The 22,564-nt window shown below is 41.9% G+C and overlaps 1 protein-coding gene across 2 annotated transcripts in view; it reads right to left on the bottom strand.

Moving 5' to 3' along the window:
* Positions 1-22,564, bottom strand: part of SMC5 (structural maintenance of chromosomes 5) — a 151,126-nt gene that overhangs the window by 19,135 nt on the left and 109,427 nt on the right. For both annotated transcript variants that reach the window (XM_068236253.1, XM_068236260.1), the window contains 5 exons: positions 14,258-14,353; positions 13,817-13,921; positions 10,738-10,857; positions 5,257-5,436; positions 5,075-5,170 (listed from right to left, as the gene is read on the bottom strand). In XM_068236253.1, coding sequence (XP_068092354.1) covers positions 5,075-5,170; positions 5,257-5,436; positions 10,738-10,857; positions 13,817-13,921; positions 14,258-14,353 — 597 coding nt within the window. The remainder of the gene's footprint in view (positions 1-5,074; positions 5,171-5,256; positions 5,437-10,737; positions 10,858-13,816; positions 13,922-14,257; positions 14,354-22,564) is intronic.

Below are 22,564 nucleotides of genomic sequence, written 5' to 3'. Positions count from 1 at the left end.
CCAAAATCCAAAGAAATTCAGGAACAAATGAGAACAAAAGTACTGTAATTGAGATCTATCAGTCTGGTAAAGGTTATAAAGCCATTTCTAAAGCTTTGGGACTCCAGCGAACCACAGTGAGATCCATTATCCACAAATGGCAAAAACATGGAACAGTGATGAACCTTCCCAGGAGTGGCTGGCCGACCAAAATTACCCCAAGAGCGCAGAGAAAACTCATCCGAGAGGCCACAAAAGACCCCAGGACAACATCTAAAGAACTGCAGGCCTCACTTGCCTCAATTAAGGTCAGTGTTCACAACTCCACCATAAGAAAGAGACTGGGCAAAAACGGCCTGTATGGCAGATATCCAAGGCGTAAACCACTTTTAAGCAAAAAGAACATTAAGGCTCGTCTCAATTTTGCTAAAAAAAAACATCTCAATGATTGCCAAGACTTGTGGGAAAATACCTTGTGGACCGCCGAGACAAAAGTTGAACTTTTTGGAAGGTGCGTGTCCTGTTAAATCTGTCGTAGAAGTAACACAGCATTTCAGCAAAAGAACATCATACAAACAGTAAAATATGGTGGTGGTAGTGTGATGGTCTGGGGTTGTTTTGCTGCTTCAGGACCTGGAAGGCGTGCGTACACACATGCGACTATAGTCGTTTGTAACGATCGTTCCCCGATCTTTACTAACGACGATCGTTCCAAAAAACGAACCACCGACGACGAACAAGCCAAATCGCTACAAAAGAAAGTTCTGTCTCGGCGGATTTTAACCAACGACGATCGTTTGCAAAAGTAGTACATCGTTGCAAACGGTCGTTCGTACTAGGCTTGACATGCGCATTTCACTATTTCTCCCTGAAACTTCTCATTTTTATGCGCAGGCGCAATAGTTGCTTTACCTGATGTAACGTTTGTTCTAACGATCAGATCGTTACACACATTTAAAAACTAACTTTACTCAGGTCGTTCTTTCATCAATTAAAAGCTCGTTCGTCGTTCTCAACGAACGATCGTTGTCGCATGTGTGTACGTAGCATAGCTGTGATAGATGGAACCATGAATTCTACTGTCTACCAAAAAATCCTGAAGGAGAATGACCGGACATCTGTTCGTCAACTCAAGGTGAAGCGATCTTGGGTGCTGCAGCAGGACAATGACCCAAAAGACACCAGCAAATCCACCTCTGAATGACTGAAGAAAAACAAAATGAAGACTTTGGAGTGGCCTAGTCAAAACCCTGACCTGAATCCTATTGAAATGTTGTGGCATGAACTTAAAAAGGCAGTTCATGCTAGAAAACCCTCAAATAAAGCTGAATTACAACAATGAGTGGGCCAAAATTCCTCCAGAGCGCTGTAAAAGACTTGTTGCAAGTTATCGCAAACGCTTGATTGCAGTTATTGCTGCTAAGGGTAGCCCAACCAGTTATTACGTTCAGGGGGCAATTTCTTTTTCACACAGGGCCATGTAGGTTTTGAGGTTTTTTTTCTCACTAAATAATAAAAAACATCATTTAAAACTGCATTTTGTGTTCAATTATGTTATCTTTAACTAATGGTTAACAGTTTTTGATGAGCAGAAACATTTAAGTGTGACAAATATGCAAAAGAATAAGAAATCAGGAAGGGGGCAAATAGTTTTTCACACCACTGTATTTGCATCTCATTGACCATTTCTAAAGAGGAATAACAGAAGCTACCAAGTTTTAAAAATGCAGTTTGCTCAGGTGATGTTTTAATCTTTTGTTTTCTATCTGGACTTTGTAACACATTATTTAGTATTTATATAGCGACGACATCTTCCGCTTTGCAGAGTATATATGGTCTGGTCAATAACTGTCCCTCGGAGGAGCTCACAATCTAATCCCTACTCTAGTCATATGTCTATGTATGTATTGTAGTCTAGGGCCAATTTTAGGGGGAAGCCTATTAACTTGTCTTTATGTTTTTGGGATGTGAATTGAAACCGGAGCGCCCGGAGAAAACCCATGCAGACACAGTGAGAACATACAAACTCCTTACAGATGCTGGCTGGGATTCGAACCGGGGACCCAGCACTGCAAGGCAAGAGTGCTATCCATTCCAGTGTTCCCCAACCCTGTCCTCAGGGCCCACCAAACATTGCATGTTTTGTAGAAATCCACAGAGTACCGTATTTTGCGGAATATAAGACGCTCCGGCATATAAGACGCACCTAGATTTAGAAGGCAAAAATCAGGAAAAAAAAAAAAACTAAACCTAGGTGCGTCTATGTTGCAGGGGTGTCTTATGGACCTTTAAACCCCCCAAAACTGTCTCTATCTAAGCTGAACTGCTCATCTACACTAAATCCTGCTACACTACACTTCACTTACCCCTGCTGCCCCCACCAATTACACTACACTACACTACACGAACTAACCCCTGCAGCCAACCCAAACTACACTACACTTCACTAAGTAACCCCTGTAGAAACCCAAACTACACTACACTACTACACTACACTTCACTAACTAACCCCTGCAGCCAACCCAAACTACACTAACTAAATCCTGCACCCAACACAAACTACACTACACTTTTCCCCTGCAGCATCTCACCTGATCCTGCTGCCGCGATCCTGTCCTCCTCCGCCTGACTGCCGACTTCCAAGGGTCATCTGAGGGTCCCAACTGTGGTCATCTGAGGGTCCCAGCCATCCCATCCAGAATCCCGGCTCTTCAGTGTCCCAGTCGCCAGATCGTCTTCACTGCAGACAGCAGCCATGCGGTAATCACGCTCTGCTGCCTCGCCGACATCCTCCATGGTAACGGCGTCCTCTTCCTAGTTACGGTGCCCCCTTCTGTGTGACGAGCAGCGCATGTGCACCTGACGTCATGCGTGACCCCGGCGCACGTGCGCCTGAAGTCATGCGTGACCCGGCGCACATGCGCCGCTCGTCACACAGAAGGGAGCACCGTAACTAGGAAGAGGACGCCGTTACCATGGAGGATGTCGGGATTCTGGATGGGATGGCTGTGACCCTCAGATGACCACAGCTGGGACCCTCGGATGACCCTTGGATGGCGGCAGTCAGACGGAGGAGGACAGGATCGCGGCTGCAGGAACCGGTAAGTATGTTTTGGGGCCCAAATACCGTACCTTTAGAATATAAGACGCACCCACTTTTTCCCCCTAGTTTTGGGGAAGAAAAAGTGCGTCTTATATTCCGAAAAATACGGTAGTTAATTAGCTCTGGTGAGACACTAATTACCCCACCTGTGAATGTTTTTGGTTCCTTGCAAAACATGTACTGTTGGTGGGCCTTGAGGTCAGGGTTGGGGAACTTTGCACTAAGCCACCGTGCTGCCACATCTGCAGCATACATTGTTAAATGTCACTCTATAGCTCTGACTTCAGGCTTCCTTAAACCAACTGGCATGCTACTTGTCTGACAGCTTCCCCTGCCACTCCAAATCCCTGCATACCTCCATGGTAGTACATGCCAGCAATTCCAGCAAATCAGTGATGAGTCTCCTGCACATCAGGATAGATAATCAGTGTTTATCACTGACCACCCTGTAGTGTACTTTTCGCTCATGAATATTACCATAATTTTGCACTAAACTCCTAAGAATTTGGCGAGAGCTCTACCAATTGACTAAGCACTGAGAAGCTTGACAAGAATAGTCTTAAATCTTTAAAGTAGAACAATCAAAGACTAGAAAAAGCTTGTTATGGATCATGGACTCAGCTGCTGTTTATTAACGGTTAAATGTGTTCCTCTGACCCCTTGAAAATGGCCAGTTGATAACTAATTGCCATACTTATAAAGAGGTGAACAGAATGATTTACACTTTATAGTTTACCAGTTAGCCTTTGCCACTGTTACAGTAGCAAGCCACAAAGGCAACATGAGAGAACAGGGAGTGTTTTCCACAAACACCTGTTTGCCTCTTTTGCTAGAGACCAAAATAAAAGTCAATGGACACGATTCACAAAGATTTTTCACCAGTTTTCCTTTGTTTTCACCTTATCAATGTTACACTATTAAGCTCCCAAAGGGCAGAAATATACAATAGTTTAGGGAAGAAAAGTGATATTAAAATGAAGTTAATCAGCAACTTACTTTGAGTGATTATTTTGCTTGTAAATGTGCAGAAAGGTTATTTTTATCAATTAGGTGATAAGTCATTTATGAGAAGTTTTGTAAATGAAGCCCAATGTGCTGCATTCTGCTACTTGTATTGGCGAGCATGAAGTCACCGCAGGCAAGCCAAGTGCGTGGAGTAACCGCTCACCAATGTCGGTGAATAATGTTACTAGTGATCAAGTACTGGTAGCCAGTAACAAATCATGACTTTTTTGTATAGCTAAATACAGGCAGTCTCACACTTATAAACAGGTTCCATTCCAGGAGATTGTAAGTTGAATTTGTCTGTTAAACGTGGATAAATAATTTAGATTTGGACAACCGTGGATTTGGACAAATAGTATAAACGTATGTTTTATGGTGGTTTTCAATGTGCATTTAAAGTATCTTAAACTGTTTATGCCAGTTTATACAATACTATAACACAAAACCTCAACGTTCTCATATCTCTATTTTCTGTGTTGATGCTGCAGATGAGGAAGTAGTAACGGGCAGGGATGAAAATTTCATTTCCTTGTTAACATTAGATACTTGTACAAATAATGTGCCAGGAAATTCTGTCAGAGCAAAATAATTGCAGTGTTTTTACTGGACATTACACTTGATCAGAACCAGCTAAAGCATCACAGGGAATGTCAGTGTTGTCAAGTCAAATTGACACTGTCACCAATCTCACCTGAAAGGTAGACCAGAAATCTGCACAATTCCTCTTACCTGTACATTCCACATGGCAGAATAAAAAAAGCCTCCAAAATCCAAATAAACAAACCTCACCTAACTGCACTACCAGCTACATCAATACAAAGAGGGAGAGAGGTAACCGTTTCATAAACTCCATAACAAAAATACCGGTTTACCTTGTATCACAGTGACCTAGAATTGTAACTGTAATCCACACAGACTGAAATGTGTCGCAATTACATTTGTGATTGATCGTCATGTGTATGACTGTTTTAGGCACGTCATGATTACCTTTGGCGTGATAAAGAAATACTGAGAAGTGCTCTCTTTGCAAGCAGTCCGTACTACCATTTCAAATACCCTTCTTTCATTCACTGGATCCATGCCCTTGAAAGCACAATAAATATCTGAATTAGAAAAAGAAAGCCTTGAACAAGACATTAACAATGCAGGCCACTCAGCAATGCAATTACCTGGTTAATTTCATCCACCACTCGGAAGGGGCACCTGTTAAGTTCCTGAAGAGCCATGAGATACAGCATTGTGGATACACTCCTCTCTCCTCCGCTTTGGTGATGTGGATTCAGCTCATGGAGCTGTGTGCTGCTTCTAAACTTCACACGGATCCTTATGCCATACTTATCATAGTCTTCCTAAGAACACACAGAAGTAAAACAAAAAGCTAATTTTAACAGTGCTATCGTTTCACAAATGTAATACAGGAGCATGGCAGCAAAAGCTGTATTCCATGAATAAAGTCAGCAGTTATTGGACACTGGAAGGCAATGAATGCTCTGTGGCTTACTATGAAACCAGTTTTTCTTAATTTTTGGGGAGAAAGTGCGTCTTATATGCCAAAAACTGTAATCAATGGGACACTCATTTATCAGTCTTGCATACAAATTGTATACAACCTGAAATTGGGCAGGAAGCATCTCTCACTGTGTGAATTTTAAACCTCGTTGAGGGCTGGTGCACACCGAGCGGCTTTTTCAGCGTTTCTGCAGGCGCTTGCGGCTACGGATCCGCTTGGTCAATGTATCTCAATGGGGTGGTTCACACCAGAGCGGGAGGCGTTTTGCAGAAACGCATACTCCCGGGGTGAGGCATTTTTTGGATTGTGGATGCGTTTCTGCCTCAATGTTAAGTATAGGGAAAACGCAAACTGCTCTGAAAAACGCCAGTTCAGAGCGGTTTTGCAGGCGTTTTTGTTACAGTAGCTGTTCAGTTACAGCTTTACTGTAACAATACATGAAATCTACTACACCAAAAACGCTTCACAAAACCGCAAAATGCTAACTGAAACGCTACAGAAAAAGAAGAAAAAGCGTTTCAAAATCTGCTAGCATTTTGCGGATCTGCTAGCGGTTTTTGGTGTGCACCAGGCCTAAATGTACGTGCAATCTGGAAAAAACTAGCATCTCACTCACCATCTCCAATTTTAAGTAGTACAAAAAGTTTCAGTTTTCTACACTTGCAACCTCACAAGTTAAATAAATAGACAAAGTCTGCAGAAATAAAACCCCTCACAAAATACTGATCATATGACCCATGTGGGTGCGTGTCTGCAACAGTCACCAGCATCACCTTAACCTCCCTGGCATTCAATTTCCCCAGAATTTCTGTGCACAAAGTGATCTAATTAATTTTAATAACTTTTTCCTGTAACTTGCCAAAATGTGTCAAACAAGGTTCTAGTATACAGTGCAGGAGTATTGAAGTGTATGCATGTGAATGCTGTTCACAACATATTTTGTATTGACGTGTATAACCGTCAATACCACCAAGGAGGTTAAAGGGTGTATTCTTAAGTCCCTCCTTACCTTAGTGTGCTCAATAGGTGTATTCTCAAGTCCTGTCTCACCCTTGTGTGCTGAATGGGCGCATTCTTGAATCCCTCCTTACCCTTGTGTGCACATTGAGCATACTCTTGAATCTCCCCTCACCCTTGTGTGCCCAATGGGCATATTGTTGTGTGTCTCCTCATCCTTGTGTGCTGCTCTTTTACTCCACCTATTTGGGTGTTCAATGGCAGCTAAGGGCAGAAAGGTATGGCTAGCTAGCTCATGCTCATTGCTGTACTGAAATGCCATATCCCAACTAAAGCACATTATCCAGGTAAATCTAGAGAATGGGAGAAGGAAGAGTGGTTTACTGACCTGCTTTCCAGGGGCTATACAATCTGTACTTTATGGTCAGGGAGCATAACATAGCACCTGTCAGTAGTACTTCTCAAACAACTGCTGTATCCAATTAAAACATTACATATAATCGTAGGCTTTTGCACTTCAGTATGGAAAGCTGTAGTCTTATTTCTGTGACTGGAGATGCATTTTATGATCCAAGGTGTTTTTTTTTCCCCTCTTCTATACTCATTAGCATATCACAAACAGAAAGCACTGCTCAGTGTTCACACATTGTTTTCACACCAGTAAAGCAAACAAGGCCTTACCACAGAAAGTTGTGTTTCATGAACAAGCAATAGAAAAAACGATTATATATCTTTGTCTGCAAGGGCACAAAGTGAAGAGGGCTTTTATACATGGCTTCAGTAACCCAGAGGGCATCTGCAGGAGAGCAGCACACACACGATCATGTATTGACTGAACCGTAAAAGTCCTTGAAGTGAAAAATCAAAGTAGCCATAACTGGTCATGAAAGCACTGGTGCAGTTTCTGGCTGCACATCCTTGCTTATAAGAGTGGGGTGGGGCAGATAATTACTTATTTGAGATGGTCCTTGAGCAAAGAAGTGGGATCGGAGGCCTACAGGAAGTTGCATCAGCATTGATTACACCTCAAAACCAAACTTGGGGGAAAAAAAACTTCCTAAAATTAGGAAAGGCCTTACCTTTATGTAGCCCCTCCCCCAGCCTGTTGAAAACTCCATTTCAAATCAGTGTCACACGTAATTGTTGAGTTTAATGATTTAGATTACACTGGTGAATGAATGCTACAAGTATGTGGACTGGCTATTGATATGCGCATATGTGTTCCACCGCTTTACTGGCCAATCTGGGAGGCTATGGCGGTCATAGATGGCCCAGACACACTGAACCTATTGTCTATTTATACCCGGCAAGATGGAGCCCCGCAATACAGCCTCCGCGGAAGCGCATTATTAGCGCAAACCGGCCGTCGGGCTATTTGTGCCCAGCACCCACCGCACCACCACACTCCGCAGCAGTGGTATGTGTCACTTGACCACTTTTTTTGTGTACTATGTACTGTGCCTCGCTTGTTGGAAATAAAGCATCTGCAGTGCCGATCCCCATTTTCTCTTTTGCTGCCTTCAGTCTGGAGCAGAGCGCGCAAGCTGCACCGCAGTGAGGTATGTGAACCCTGCCTGTCCACTCCAGCATCGGCTATCTTGTGCTGTAGTGCCAACTATTCTTCTCCTTGCATTGCATCCTGGCTATTGCTGAGCAGCAAATACTGTTCAATAGAAAGGGCGGAGCAATGATGGGGCAACACATGAGTGAGTGGCTTCTGGATGGAGGGGTAAGTGAAACTTAATTGCACTCATCAGTTGCCCATTCATTTGTGTTAATAAGAGATCCAGCATGCCGGATCGGTAAACCGCGTTGTGCGACACCTGTAGACATGATACATTCTCTGCTGAAACAGAGCCGATGACTGGCTTGATAAGAGTTTGCCCTAACGTGTACAAGGCTTTACACAGCACACTGCTGTGCAGACAAGCCTGTTTAATTAGCTCACAGTGCTCTTCTCCATGTCAGCCTGAATAGTGCTAAAGGGGAATACAGGAAACAGATCTCATACAAGCAGGTACTTCTCTGGGGTAGTGAGATTTTGTCATAATACCAGATTTCTGATTGGTTGCTATCAGTTAAAGGCTGATTAAATCAGATGATCTCTAATTATCATGGTCTGATAACTACAGCACCTAACACCAGACACTATATAGAGAATGTATATTTAACTGCTTTCCTTGTAACCATGTGTGTGTCCCAGGATACCTTTGAAGAAACAGAGACTGGAGTAAAGGTCTCTTTGTTTACAGAGGCATTCTCCTTTGCATTCCTACTACTTAGTGCAGTGCTGGTCGTAATGGAAAAATCTACGCTTATGGATCATTACGCGTAATTTTACGCTATTACGCATTACGCAATTACGGTTACGGCGTAGGAAATTATCTACGGTACATCACTGTAATTACGCGTAAACTTACGCAGTTACGCGTAAGGATACCGTAATGTAGGCGCTTACACTATGATGTTACGCGTAGTGCCGTAATACCCATTAATGCGTATTTTTTTACGCATACGGACGATATGTACGCAATAGCAGTCAATGTGACAGTTATTGCGTACATATCATTTGTATGCGTCAAAACGTACGCTTATACTGAAGGGCGGGAGAAGATACTATTGGTTGCTTAGGATGTTAGTACGTTAGTAATTACGTGTAAAATTACGCGTAAGTGTTCGTAAAATTACGCATACCTAGCAATTACGGTAGACAGTGTAATTACGATACCACTTTACTGCTTACGCGTAAATAATTACGCGTAAGACCGTAATTTACGCATAGCGCTTACGTGTAAATTTATATTGAATTACGATGCGTAATTACGCTCATGCGTAATTTCGGCCCAGCACTGACTTAGTGCAATGCCTCACCAAAACTGTACAGAGTACAGCTCGATACCTCCTATTAATACAGTTATTTCAAGATTTTTTTTTTTTAGCCGTTCAATAAATGCTATCTAAAGTTTAATAAATTCACAGTAGAGTGGCCTCCACCAATGTGTATTAAAGCTCTTTTATTTCTTCTTAAAGTAGGTTAAAAGGTAATCTGTAGCAGCGACAGCCTTGCTGTTTCGGTCATGCGACCTTTCTCAAGCTGTTCAGCATTACATCTCAACAGTGGAAACGCTATCTAAAGTTTACGCAGAAAAGTCATGTGACGTGTACCCCAATAGTAGAATATCAGTAAAATATTGGTACTTATGAGTAAATTTACAATTTTTAAATGCCAACTTTGTACTATAGCTAAACCTATTCTCACACTGAACCCTCCCACTACCGATACATAACCTTAACCGACCAATACCACCACCCCCTTCCAGCTAACCTTAAGGGCCTGTTTCCATTAGCTGCGGTGCGATGCCGCTACATAGCCTCATCGCACCGCGGGTGTCCTGAGCTCAGTGCACGACAATGGAAGAGTTTCCACTGCGTGCAATGTGTGCTGAGCTATCTGAGAATTTGGAGTATGCTGCAGATTCTCGCATGGCCTGATCCGCCCACTGTCCCCTCCATACACTTCCGCATCGGGAGATGCGGAAGTGATGCGGTCGCCAGCGGAAGTGATGCGAAGCTGCATCGCATCACTTTCGCTAATGGAAAAGGGCCCTAACTGTTGAATCATTGTGAGTTTTCTCTTTTGATCACTTTTGATCACCTGAGCCTGACACACCCTTTTGTATCAGTTGATCAGTTAAAGTAGCAAACAATGGGGAAGATGAGAATTGGAAAGAGTTTCATCCAATCACAATTTCAGTTTACATAATTTTTTTTTTTTTTTTTTTTTAATAATTTCATTTTGTATGTGCTCTACTTTTTCAGGCAAGATGGTTATGGGAGAAAAGGTAGAGAAGAACTGGGAGAGAGTCAATACAATGCAATGGAAAGATGGGAGACCAACCGCAGAGTGTGCTAGCAGTGGGAATGGTGATTGTGTCAGAAGTAAGACATCCACAATCTGCAACCTATAGGAGTCTATATCTGACGAGTCCAAATAACCCCTGAGCTAAATTTACTTTCTGTGACATCTGATTATTTTTGTAAGTTGTGAAATGGATATAGGTCTTTGTTATGATTAGCATCTGTGCCTTATTTTACAGTGGCCCACAGAATTTTAAGAAGACCATAGTATAGCACTGCTTGTTATCTTAACATGATACTGACTTTTCTTAGCTAGGAGTCCTACCTCATTTTCAGTGTGAAGATCGACTTCTCCTACACACTGCATGGAGCTGAAGAAGCTGCTGAACTGCTCATTGATTTTCTCCACCAAAAGCTTCAAAGGTGTCAGCCAGTCCTGCTTCACCTGCACAAAACACATAGCAGTAGGTCAGATGGCTACAGAATAGAAGAAATTACTGAGAACAATTCTATACCCACCAATATTTCCATGAACATGTATTTTTGCTGCTACAGAACATTGGCCTAGGACTGCACAAATCAATTAGAAAAACAGGAGCCAGCAGGTCTAATAATGGAGCCACATATCAAATTCTGCACAAGACTAGTATAGAAATAAAAAAAATAAAAAACCTCAGTGTTGGTCTTCCTAATTTATTCAGCTTGAATGGCAGGATACGTACACTGACAGCATGGCTATGTTGGCAGGCACATGGCAGATCAAATTTATCGTTGATAAATGTAAGGTCAGAATGGACACGCCAATGGCACAGCACCATATAAACTAAATGGAGTACAGCTAAGAACATCACAATAAGACAACGACTTAGGAGCATTGGTTAATAAATAGTAAATCATAAATTAAAAAAAACTCAATGCCAAGCAACGTCAGCTAAAGCAAGTAGTTTTTTTTGCAATACAAGATGCTTGTATACTACTGCCTCTTTATATACTGTATAATCCGTGAGGCCACATTTGGAGTATGTGATGCCGTTTCGGGCATCACACAAAAAGGAAGGATACGGATTAGTCTGCAAGCAGACAGGGGAATAGTAGAGCCCTTTACCTCCTACAAACTGGGTCTAGAGGAGATAGTTTGTTTTTGTAGTGTTGGAGCTGGACAGCCATAGTGTTACACTTCTGTGTGACCCATTTGCCAAGATTGGGTCCTGTGAAAAATGGGGACAACTTGTGACAGGTAAATTGATAACGTACAGTACAGAAACCACTCAGGCTTGTGAGTGGTTTCTGGCCTACCTGCACAGATCACACTTAACTGGGGAACAACCCTGTGATGGGAGGCTAAGGGCTGAATACATTTGTAGAAACCCGGTGATGGGAGGCTAAGGGCTGGATAAATATGTAGAAACAATATTTACTTATGTATTATTACATCAGACGGGCAGTTTTCACATTTTCTCAGGATTCTCTCCCCTCTAACACACTTCCCTCAATCCAAATCCTTTATGTACCAACACAATGTAAAATCTGAATACCCAGCGATGATGCCATTATCTTTCAGCATGTCTGGGGCCCATTTTCACAGAAGATGCTGCTATGCAAGAACATGTAACTAACTCATAAAGCTGTTTATTATAGCATAGGAGGGGAGTATAGCATTGGAAATAGCGTATCACATTGAGGGAACAATGAGAAAGAATGTGGTGATAAATGTAAAGATTAGAGAAATAGCAGAGCAAACTACAGCATCAATCTGAATCACAGGACTGGCTGCACAAGATTTCTAATCTTTAAGCAGGTAGAGGAGGCATTTTACAGGTACACTAATTCAGTTGTATATTTAGCAATGTGCCTGAAATTTAGCTTTGAGGCCAATAGTAGACAAACTGCTGTGTGAATATACAGCATCCACAATATGTGAATATACTATGTAACGAAAAAAGAAAAAACACAGAGACACCGGGAGCCCCTATAGTGTATTATCTTTGCAATCTGGTCGAGATATACAAATGATACTACTCACAAGTGTAGGTTGCTTGGAGAGGCAACCACTCAAATAGGCATGTGGAGAAAGCCCGTCTCCACTCGGTCTTTAGGGTGGATGGTCGCAGCTCCTTCGAAAAAAGCTTTCTTGCCACAAGTTTGTGGCAAAAAATAACAATCACACTGATGTGGGATGTTAGACTCAGAATAAAACAGCAATAGGAGGCGCCCTTGTTGTGTGGTTTGCACTTAAGCTTACATATAGCAAATAAGGTATGTTGTAGATCGCCTACCTTAAGAATGGACACTCCACTCGGTAGGATAGATGTAATAGTTTAATGGTGATAAGCACTGAGTCCTAAGTGCTTATCACTATTAAACTATTACATCTATCCTACCGAGTGGAGTGTCCATTCTTAAGGTAGGCGATCTACAACATACCTTATTTGCTATATGTAAGCTTAAGTGCAAACCACACAACAAGGGGCCTCCTATTGCTGCCCACTAGCAAAAAAAAAAAAAAATCTGACCGGCCCTGCATCATTTGAAATGGACATGTTCACATGTCCTGTTATTTATGGGATCCCTGCACACTCACCTGTGTGCAATAGATCCTTTTGATCTGTTGCGGTAAGCGGAGCACATATTTGTAACTTGCACCTTTTTTCTGGATCACTGAGAAAGTTGACTGCACCGGAATCAATGCAAGCCTATGAGAATGCACAGGCTTGTCGTCTGGTACATTCCTTGCCCAACTTACCTGTCTTCTGTGTCTTCAGTCATATCGGGTCCTCCGGCACTGCCGCCACTCTGCTCGGCTCCACTGCAAGGGACACTCGGCGGCTATAGAGATCAGAGTCCCAGCAGAAGCTTTTTGTATTGACAAAAACCAATGAGAATCCTGCCTAGCAACAGGATGGATTCAAACAGGTTCACCAAGTGGTGCACCAAATAAGAATCCTCTCTGTTGCTAGGCTGGATTTTCATTGCAATCCAATGGGAGCCTGCTTCTGCTGGGATTCAGAGCTATATACCAGTGAGTGTTGCATGCAGGTGAGCCGAGCAACGGTGGCTGCAGCGGAGCAGGACCTGAATGTCGGCAGGGACAGTGGAATAGAAGAACAAACGTGAGTAGTGGGACCATGTTGACCGACACACATTGGGGCACAGCATATCCGCTCAGGTTACAATATGACCTCATCGTTGTGCATCTGATTTAGTGGGAGCCCAGCCTTATAATGCAGCAGAACAGAGCATGCTGCGTTCTAACAACTGTCCATAAATCACAGTCCAGTCGTAATTAGACCAGCCATGGTGCAAGCTGTGTGTTTACAGAACAGAAAAAACCCACTTCAATGTATTCCTCAATTCAGCCCCAGTCACCACACACTCCTCTCACAGTGCAGCTGCGGTGATTATACCTTTGATATCTTTTCCCTATAGTCATCCAGCTCTTTTTTCTTTTGGGTAAGCTGTTCCGTCATGGCTTCTATCTCTCGCTTTCGTTTCCCGTAGTCTTCCACAACCTTTAATAATAAGAATTCAGAATAATTCAGAGGAGGGATTCATAAATGCTGGGCAAAAAAACGCTCTTCTCACTGTGTTCCACGATGTTCGTTTTAGAGCTGAATGCACGATGAAATGACACATGGCAACGCAAATAACAGTTGCCAGGTTAAGCACAGTATTTTTTGGTACAAGGGAACATGATGTTCTGTTCTTTCTTAAAGACTCTACTTAAAATTCTAATAGATTCAAAATCTGGCATTTCAAACATATTGTTCCTGCTGCTTAGCTTATTATTACTGAGCTTTAATACGGCGTGGGAGGGTGAGTACTATCAGGAAAACTAGACAACATACAGAAGCATTTAAACCCGTGAAGCAAGAGGCCCTGGACCGTTCTTCATTCAGTGCAGCATCTATTTCTTCCAGGGTGTGTGGAAGAGACTGGAAGGCCTGAAAATGAAAAAGAGGGAAAAAGACTTATGTGCTATAAAATAATCCCCACATTTACAGGCTTAGCAATGATAACATTACATGAACAGAGAACAATGCAGCACAATGTTCCACACAAGCTGAGGAAAGCACACTGCTAGTTTTCTGAACTGAAGTGAGGGGGGGATGAGAGAGAGGATGAGAGAAGAAGAATTTAAAAAAAAAAAAAGTGTGACTGCAGTGGACATTAAAAAAATAAATCACAGAAGTGGAAGGATTCTGCTTTCTGCACAATCTCTCAGTCATTTCATTTTCATCCTAGTAATGATAATGAGCTGAGAAGGTAGAGTCTAACACACTTTATATCTATATTCACACTGGTAAGAATTTCCATATCCCATCTCCTTGCAGAAACTATTAACAGTGGCATTAACATACCAAGAGCGGATGCTACTTATTGCTTGCTTGCCTTAGCACAGGCTAGTTACAAAAGGAACAGAAGCTTTCCAACCAATAGAAAAGTCAGTGACCTAATGTCCTTATTAATGCAGTTTGCCATCAGGCATTCGACATTGTCATCAAGCAGGCTGGAAAACTGCAGGAACAACTATGGAGTATGCATAACTTAGGGGACATACACATATACAAAATTTAACCCAAATAGGTCATCTTACCACTACACCCACCCCATTAGTTAGTGTTCATGTGTGTCTCAAGATGTAGATTCCACTTTTGATAAAGATCACAGGATATTAGGGGTAATCCCTGGACCTGTGCCTACAGAAGAAATACTGTGAGATGACAATGAGGATCACTACATACATCATCTTTGTGCTACAAATGTACACTCTGGCTATGAGGGATGGTGGACTCAGATCAAGGAATGGACATGCTACCAAGGCCTTACCATATTCTGCACAGCACAAATGCAAGACTCTGCACCCACACACACTTTGCAAATGTGTGCTGCACAAAGATTTTGACCTCCACAAGGTGGCGCCAAGTACTGGGGCTTTTTGACAAGGACGGTCATCTTATCACAGAGCTGTCCACCTCCAGTCCTAGATGGACCTATCCATGCCAGCGTTTAGGATGAACAGAGAAATGTGTCATATTTGACGAACCACACATTTCCTGATTGAGTCCGATCAATTAATTTGAGCTGTACGGAAAATGTGAGGCCCTTGGTACACGAGGACTGGAGTTGACAGTCTTGACCCTAACAGAACACAAATATATGAATAGCCAAATTAGCAGGACTTCAGACACCCCACACAGGAGGATTTAACAATCCTGTTTTTCTTTCTACAGTTACATGACAAACATACACTAGATATTCACTGTCCAAAACGGTTTGTTATCCTTTTGGGTGAATAGCTAGTGCGACTACAGGTGTTCCCTCATGTTGGCAGTTTACCCTCAGTGAGTGACCTTGCTTGGCCAATCACTATTATTGCTTCTGATTATTATTATTTATTTATATAGCGCCAACATATTCCGCAGCGCTTTACAAAGCACAATAAGACGACAAGGGGAACATAGATACAACTAACAAATGTACAGCAGAGTTCCAAGCAGCACAAATATTGTTACAAGAACAGTAAACATTAGGAGGATGACCCTGCCCTTGCGAGCTTACAATCTAATGATGTGCACTGATGTGACATCTCTGGGTCACACGCTTTCCTCCAATATAGGACACAGACCCTTGGCAAAGACCTGAGCAGCTCATCTGTACACTGATCTGAAACAAACTCACCTAAAGCAACCATGAAAGAACACACCCATATCATCCTTTTCTGCTATGTCCGCTTTTAATCTATTTGGACCACATCTTGCAGAAGACAATCACAGAAGTTATTTGAGATGCTGCAATAAAGCAGTCATCGTATTTTTAAAGTCAATATGCATATCGGATTGTGACTGTATATCTGATGTATACACAGCAATCTTTTATATATACTATATAATAAATGCCCTGTCCCTGTGTCCGTGCATCTGCTGAACCTGGAGCACATGCATGGCACATGGGCAGACTTCAGACAGTGAAGGGGACGGGCATGCTCTGGCAAGTGTCAAGTCTCAAGGAGATGGAAATATTTCTGGGTTGATGCAGGTTTATGCAAATGTATGCATTTCCTGAGCTTATGAAATAAACTAATGTTATATGATGTTAAATTTGGACTTGGCGACTAAAAATTAAGTTACACAGAATACTATACTCTACATAAGCACTCCCCGCAGAGATGTTGAGAATCCACTAAGAATGTTGTGCACATTGAATGCGGAGGTGTCTATCACCCGTAAATCTGATTCATATCATGCATAAAGAATGTGTAATAGAAGAAGAATCCTCTCACTCTCCTGTAGAGTACCTGCAAATCACTCTAATGGTGGCCATACATGGTACATTTTTTTCATCCAATTTTACCAATTCTATGTAGTATAAGGGAACTGCCTAAGCTATCCTTTCAGTATATTCACTTAATTTACCCTTCTACTACATAGAAATGGTAAGATTGTATGAAAAAAGTGTACCATGTATGGCCACCATTACATGTACCAACAGTTAGATAGCCTAGGGTGTGATCAATATTCTTTGTTCCTGTCTGCACTAACTACAATTACTCCAACCAAGAACTAGTTTTGATTTCTATTTAACGTCAGAATTTCTGCAGGTGGGCCCGGTGGTTCAGAGTTACGCCCCTGGTCTGCAGGGACTCTTATTTTACAGACAACACGCTGGGGCATTCAAGTTGGTAAGGACAGGCCGGGACGGGATGGCTGACAGGGTAGTGGGTCAACTTTCTGGCCAGGAGCTTTTTGTTTCCAAAAGCAGATTTTTAAGCTTTTGCAGTAATGAAATGCCTTTTATGTTACATACTTTCAAACAAGATTGTTATATGCAAATTAGAGTCGAGTCGTCACACTAATCGGTTGCACTCAGTTATACCAGAAAGATCGTTGATGTTGGAATTGAGAGATGGCTTTCCGTTTAAGTGGCAAATACATCACATCAAATATTTAGGAATTTGTATACCTACATGCCTGGATGAGCTTTTTGAGTTAAATTATACCCCACTATTACATCAGATCTCAAGGGACTTAACTTCTCCCACATACGGCAAGCCATCTTGGCTGGGCCGAATTAATGTGTTAAAAATGGATATTCTACCTAAATTCCTACATATAATGCAAGCAGCTCCAGTAGAAATCCCCAAAAGGTTTTTCAAGTCAATTAAAGCGATATTTACTAGATATATCTGGGGCCCTGAGAAGGTACCACGCCTCCGATACACCTTGTTAGCAAAGGGTAGACAAGAGGGTGGGGTGGGCCTACCGGATATAGAATGGTATTATAGGGCAATTACATTATCCCATATAGTGGATTGGTGTCATGGTACTGAGGGGAAACAGTGGGTAGAACTAGAATCGCAGATTATGGACTTAGATGTTAGGGCCCTGCCCTGGATCCCTGTGTGTTCTAGGAGGTCTCTAAGTTATATCCCCTTATTGGTGAAAGTTGTATTACAAAATTGGGACGGCTTAATGACTGCTCAGGCTTCTCTACCCCTCTTATCATCTATACCAAGCCCCCTAACCCCAATTTTTGATAACTTGGGATTTGTTCCCGCAGTTAGAGTCAGGACATTTATGGGGCTTGATAGAAGGGACTGGCCGACAATGCAGACATTGTTGGTAAATGGGACTATCCCTGCTTTTGGGGATGTGTTCCCTAAAATTAATAACAATTTGAATTGGTTGGGGCAGTTTCAATATCAACAATTATGTAGCTATGTTAAAACACTTTCACCTCTGGATCAGATAAGGAGAAGTTGCACGGCCTTTGAGAACCTATGCGCCAGTGAACACCGTCCAGAACATGTGCTATCAAAAATCTATAAAATTCTTCTGGATATCTCGCCCAGTCAGCTTGATTACATTCAAGCACAATGGGAAAGAGACTTGGGGAAACAGTTTTCATCTAGAGATTGGGAAAAGGCTCTGGCTCTGACGCATGGGTTCTCTAGGTCATGTAAAGTACAGGAAAGAAATTATAAAATCCTGACTCGATGGTTCCGTACCCCAGCTAGGATGTCCCGATGGCGGGGGGGGACGTCCGATGTTTGCTGGAGATGTGGAAAAAAAACAGGTGATTATGTACATATGTGGTGGAGTTGTGATAGTATATCTCACCTTTGGAGATTAGCATTTGGGTGGTTTGAAAAAATGTACCCAGGGGAAAGGCATTTCTCTCCGGAGATAGCGCTACTCTCTATGTACCCTGGGACTATAAAACAAATAAAGGGGTCTATCCTGGGGCACTTGATGAGTTCAGTGAGGTATCTGATAGCCAAAAATTGGAAATTGGATGCCAAGCTGGGTGCTATAGATCTGGCAGAAGCCCTTAATGATACAATGAGGATGGAGGAACTGGTTCTGTCGGCACAGAGTCAAATGGATAAGTTCCACAGCATATGGGCAACTTGGCTGGAATTTAGAAAGGACCTTGAAATAGAAACCACCACTGGTGAATAGGTGCAGATGGGGGAGGGGGACCTTTTTAGGAGCTAAAATAAAATATTTTCTTGAGACAACACTGATACGCGTCTCTCCCTTTTTTTTTTTTTTTTTTCCCCTCTCCCTCTTTTTTCCTCTCTTTCTTTTATATTGGACGACAGTGGACCACTCCGCAAGGTGTGTTTTTCAGGAGTGGGGGGATGGCTGGGGCAGGGGGGTGGAGGGGGACCTTTGACCGTCCTGCTCATTCCCTATTTACTTGGTATTGATATGGGGGAGTGGATATACTGTTGGACGTATAGTTTTATCTATTTGTGATACTATTTGTTGTAATATCATATTGTATTAATAATAAAAATTTTGATTATAAAAAAAAAATAACAGAAAGAAAACTGATTTTCAAAGTAATGCCCAGGTTTTCTTATGGCACCTTTCACACGTAAAGCGTTTTAACGGAAATCTGTCTCACAATGCACTGCTATGGAAAAACCGCGTACTAACGCGTACCAACACCCACTACGTGCCCATTTACACAGTTGGTGCGCGTTAGTATGCGTTTTTCCCATAGCAGTGCATTGGGAAGAAGATTTCAGTTAAAACGCGTATAGTGTGAAAGGTGCCATAGGAAAACATGGGCATTACTTTGAAAATCAGTTTTCTTTCAGTTAACTGAGAGCAACTGATTAAGTGTAAACAAGGCCTAACGCACACCAACTGATTAAATGTAAATGGGCCCTAAGGAGTCAGAGTTGGAGTCGGATGATTTTTGTATCGACTCCACAGCCCTGGTTACACAATTTTTGACTGGTTCACTTTCTTACACAAAACTAATAAAATAAACAATGCATGTATGCATGAGAAAACATAGCAAAAGCCATCTATATAATCTTCAAGGTTTTAGCTCTGCTGAGTGTAATATACAGTATATCTGAATGGCTGGATAAGTCATATTATCACAAACCACATTATTTACTCTAAACAGGCAGGTACCTTACTTACAAACCAGTTACGCTCTGGGAGTTGGTAAGTTGAGTCATGTAGGGAAACGTGGAAAAATGATTTACTTTCGGGCACCTCTGGATCTGGACCTATAGAATACATTTTTTTGGGGGGGGGGTGTTCTAACATCCTTTTAATTTGTTTTGAACGTCTCAGGACCGCTGATAGTTAAAACTACGCCACACTTGTGGCTGCCAGAGCCTGATGCGGCATAGTTTTAGCACCAGTGGCTCCCATGCATGTTATGTAATAGTGCACCCCCACTGGCACAGACCTATGCTGTTTAATTGGCTCCTGAACACTTGATCATTGTGAGCCAAATTGGAAGTGTAAAATTTTAAAAAAATTGCTCTGGTCCTTTAAGAGAACCTGTACTGAGTAAACATTTTAAATAAACACATGAGGTAACTTCAAATGAACATTACATAGTTACCTTGCCATCAGTTCCTCTCAGAAGCTCACCATTTTCTTATGACAATAACCCCTTCCAGTTCTGACAATATTTTGTCAGATCTGAAATATATCAGTTGCTGTCAGTAAAATATCAGTTGCTGTCAGTTATAGCTGAGTGTAAAACTGATGTACCAGGTAATGTCCATGTTTCCCTATGGCTCAAGTGGGCGATGTTACAGTTTAACTGTGTGCTGACCAGAAAGCTGTTATGGGTAATGGCCATTTTTAAAATGGAGGACGGAAAATTCCCTTGATCACAGTGAACAAACAGGATGCGGGACAGGAGAAAGACATTGAGGAGTAGACTACATGGAAGGCAAGTATGACTTGTGTATGCTTATTTTGACTTTTAATTTTCAGTTCAGGTTCTCTTTAAGAGGCCAGAGCATGTTAGTACCAAATGGGTTAAACTACTTACAACAGTTTATACAATACTGTAACATGCAGAAACAAAACAGTACTGTATATTTTGGAATGGAGACCATTTTGTTTGTATGTATGAAAATTGTAACTGAAGTAGTTTGTAAGCAGGGGACTGTCTGTATAGAGCGAACACAAGAGGCTGTGTGTTCTTTAGCATCTTCTGTCAAGGGACACTACAATGTAGGCTATTATCACACAGCAAGCTTGCATTGCCACTTGCTCTTCATACATACAATTTGTGTTTATAAAAATGCATTGCCCTAGCCTTGGTTTTACAGCTTATTGTCAGTTTATGGCTAACATTTTTTCTTAACCAAGGTCATATACATTTGAGTAAGGATTGACTGCTACTTATTTTTGAAACTCCCAGTGGTAGCCTTTAAGAAAACAAGGAAAGAGAATGCTTTGCATGAATATTTAAACTGATAAAATATTCATAAACTATTTAAAATAGGGACAATGAACAATAAAATGTGTGCTCTAGCTGAAAACCTAAAGCAGGGTGTAGCTTCTCTGTAGAAAGAAGTGGTTTGTGGAGCATTGAAGAACAACATGCAAAGATTCACTCCATCCACAGCTTATTATGACTTCTACGGCTGGACACTGGTGGCCTGAATCACCTACTGTTATGTAGCACTAAAGCCTGGTACACACTTTCAATTATAATTTGCCAATCACTGACCAATTTTACCACTGCCATGTGGTAGAAGGGTTTATCTGCACATAGTATTTATTAACGGTTGATCCTTATGCTACATGGAAGTGTAAAATTGGCCAGCGATTGGCCAATCATAGCTGAAAGTGTGTACCAGGCTTAAAGGACACAGCCAGGCAAAAAACAAAAACAAACCCAAAACAACAAAATCTACTTACCTGGTGCTCCCTCCAGCCCCTGGCAGCCTATCTGTCCCTCAATCCCCTCCCTCGCCAGGTCGGCATCCACTGCGCCTGCACTAGCACGTGGCTGCCAGGGGCTGGAGGAAGTCCCAGGTAAGTAGGTAAATGTGTTCTTTAATAAATTAAAGTGTCATAATAGGAACACAAGAGCTCCCGACATTGTCACTTCCTCTGCGTTTGGTGATTTGCAGCGGAAAAGGCCACTGCAAATCACCAAACGCAGAGGAAAAACGTATCGGTAATTGTATTTCTCCCGCGCTTGCTATGTGTGCAATTAAAAAAGTGCTTTGCAATAGCTAAAAAAATGCAGCAGGCAGTACGTTGCAATACAATAGGAATCAGTTTGTACTAAATACAGCACTGCAATTCAAACACTTAAAAATGTAATTGCAATCAGCAAATCAACCAACCAGGTTGCGAGACCATCATTTCCCACCATTCCTGCCTAACAGATTAAGGATCATTTTTCACTAGGAAACTGAATAGTATGTAAAATCCGGTTTCCTTTCATTTCCACTACCTGCTATTGCACTGTTATCCGTCGAGCACAAGCGCAGACGCAACAAAAATCGGGCAGAAAGGAGATTGCGATTCAGGGAAAAACAGCACTGTGATTTACATGTTAAAGAGGAACTCCAGTGAAAATAATTTAATCATATTCAATAATTATGTATAAATGATTCAGTCAGTGTTTGCCCATTGTAAAAATCTTTCCTCTCTACGATTTACATTCTGACACATGGCGACATTTTTACTGCTTGCAGGTGATGTCAGTGGAAGGAGATGCTGCTTGCTTTTTTGGCAGTTGGAAACAGCTGTCATTTCCCCCAATGCAACAAGGCTCCCACAGTGTTATGTCAGAACCATGGTCCTGACATCACCACAATATCAGCCATACAGAGCCTACTGATGATCTGTTTGTGAAAAGGAAAATATTTT

Source organism: Hyperolius riggenbachi, chromosome 1, assembly GCF_040937935.1.
Source record: "Hyperolius riggenbachi isolate aHypRig1 chromosome 1, aHypRig1.pri, whole genome shotgun sequence".
Taxonomy (NCBI): Eukaryota; Metazoa; Chordata; class Amphibia; order Anura; family Hyperoliidae; genus Hyperolius; species Hyperolius riggenbachi.
The sequence above is the reverse complement of the archived record's forward strand: the minus strand, read 5'-3'. Positions and strand labels throughout refer to the sequence as shown.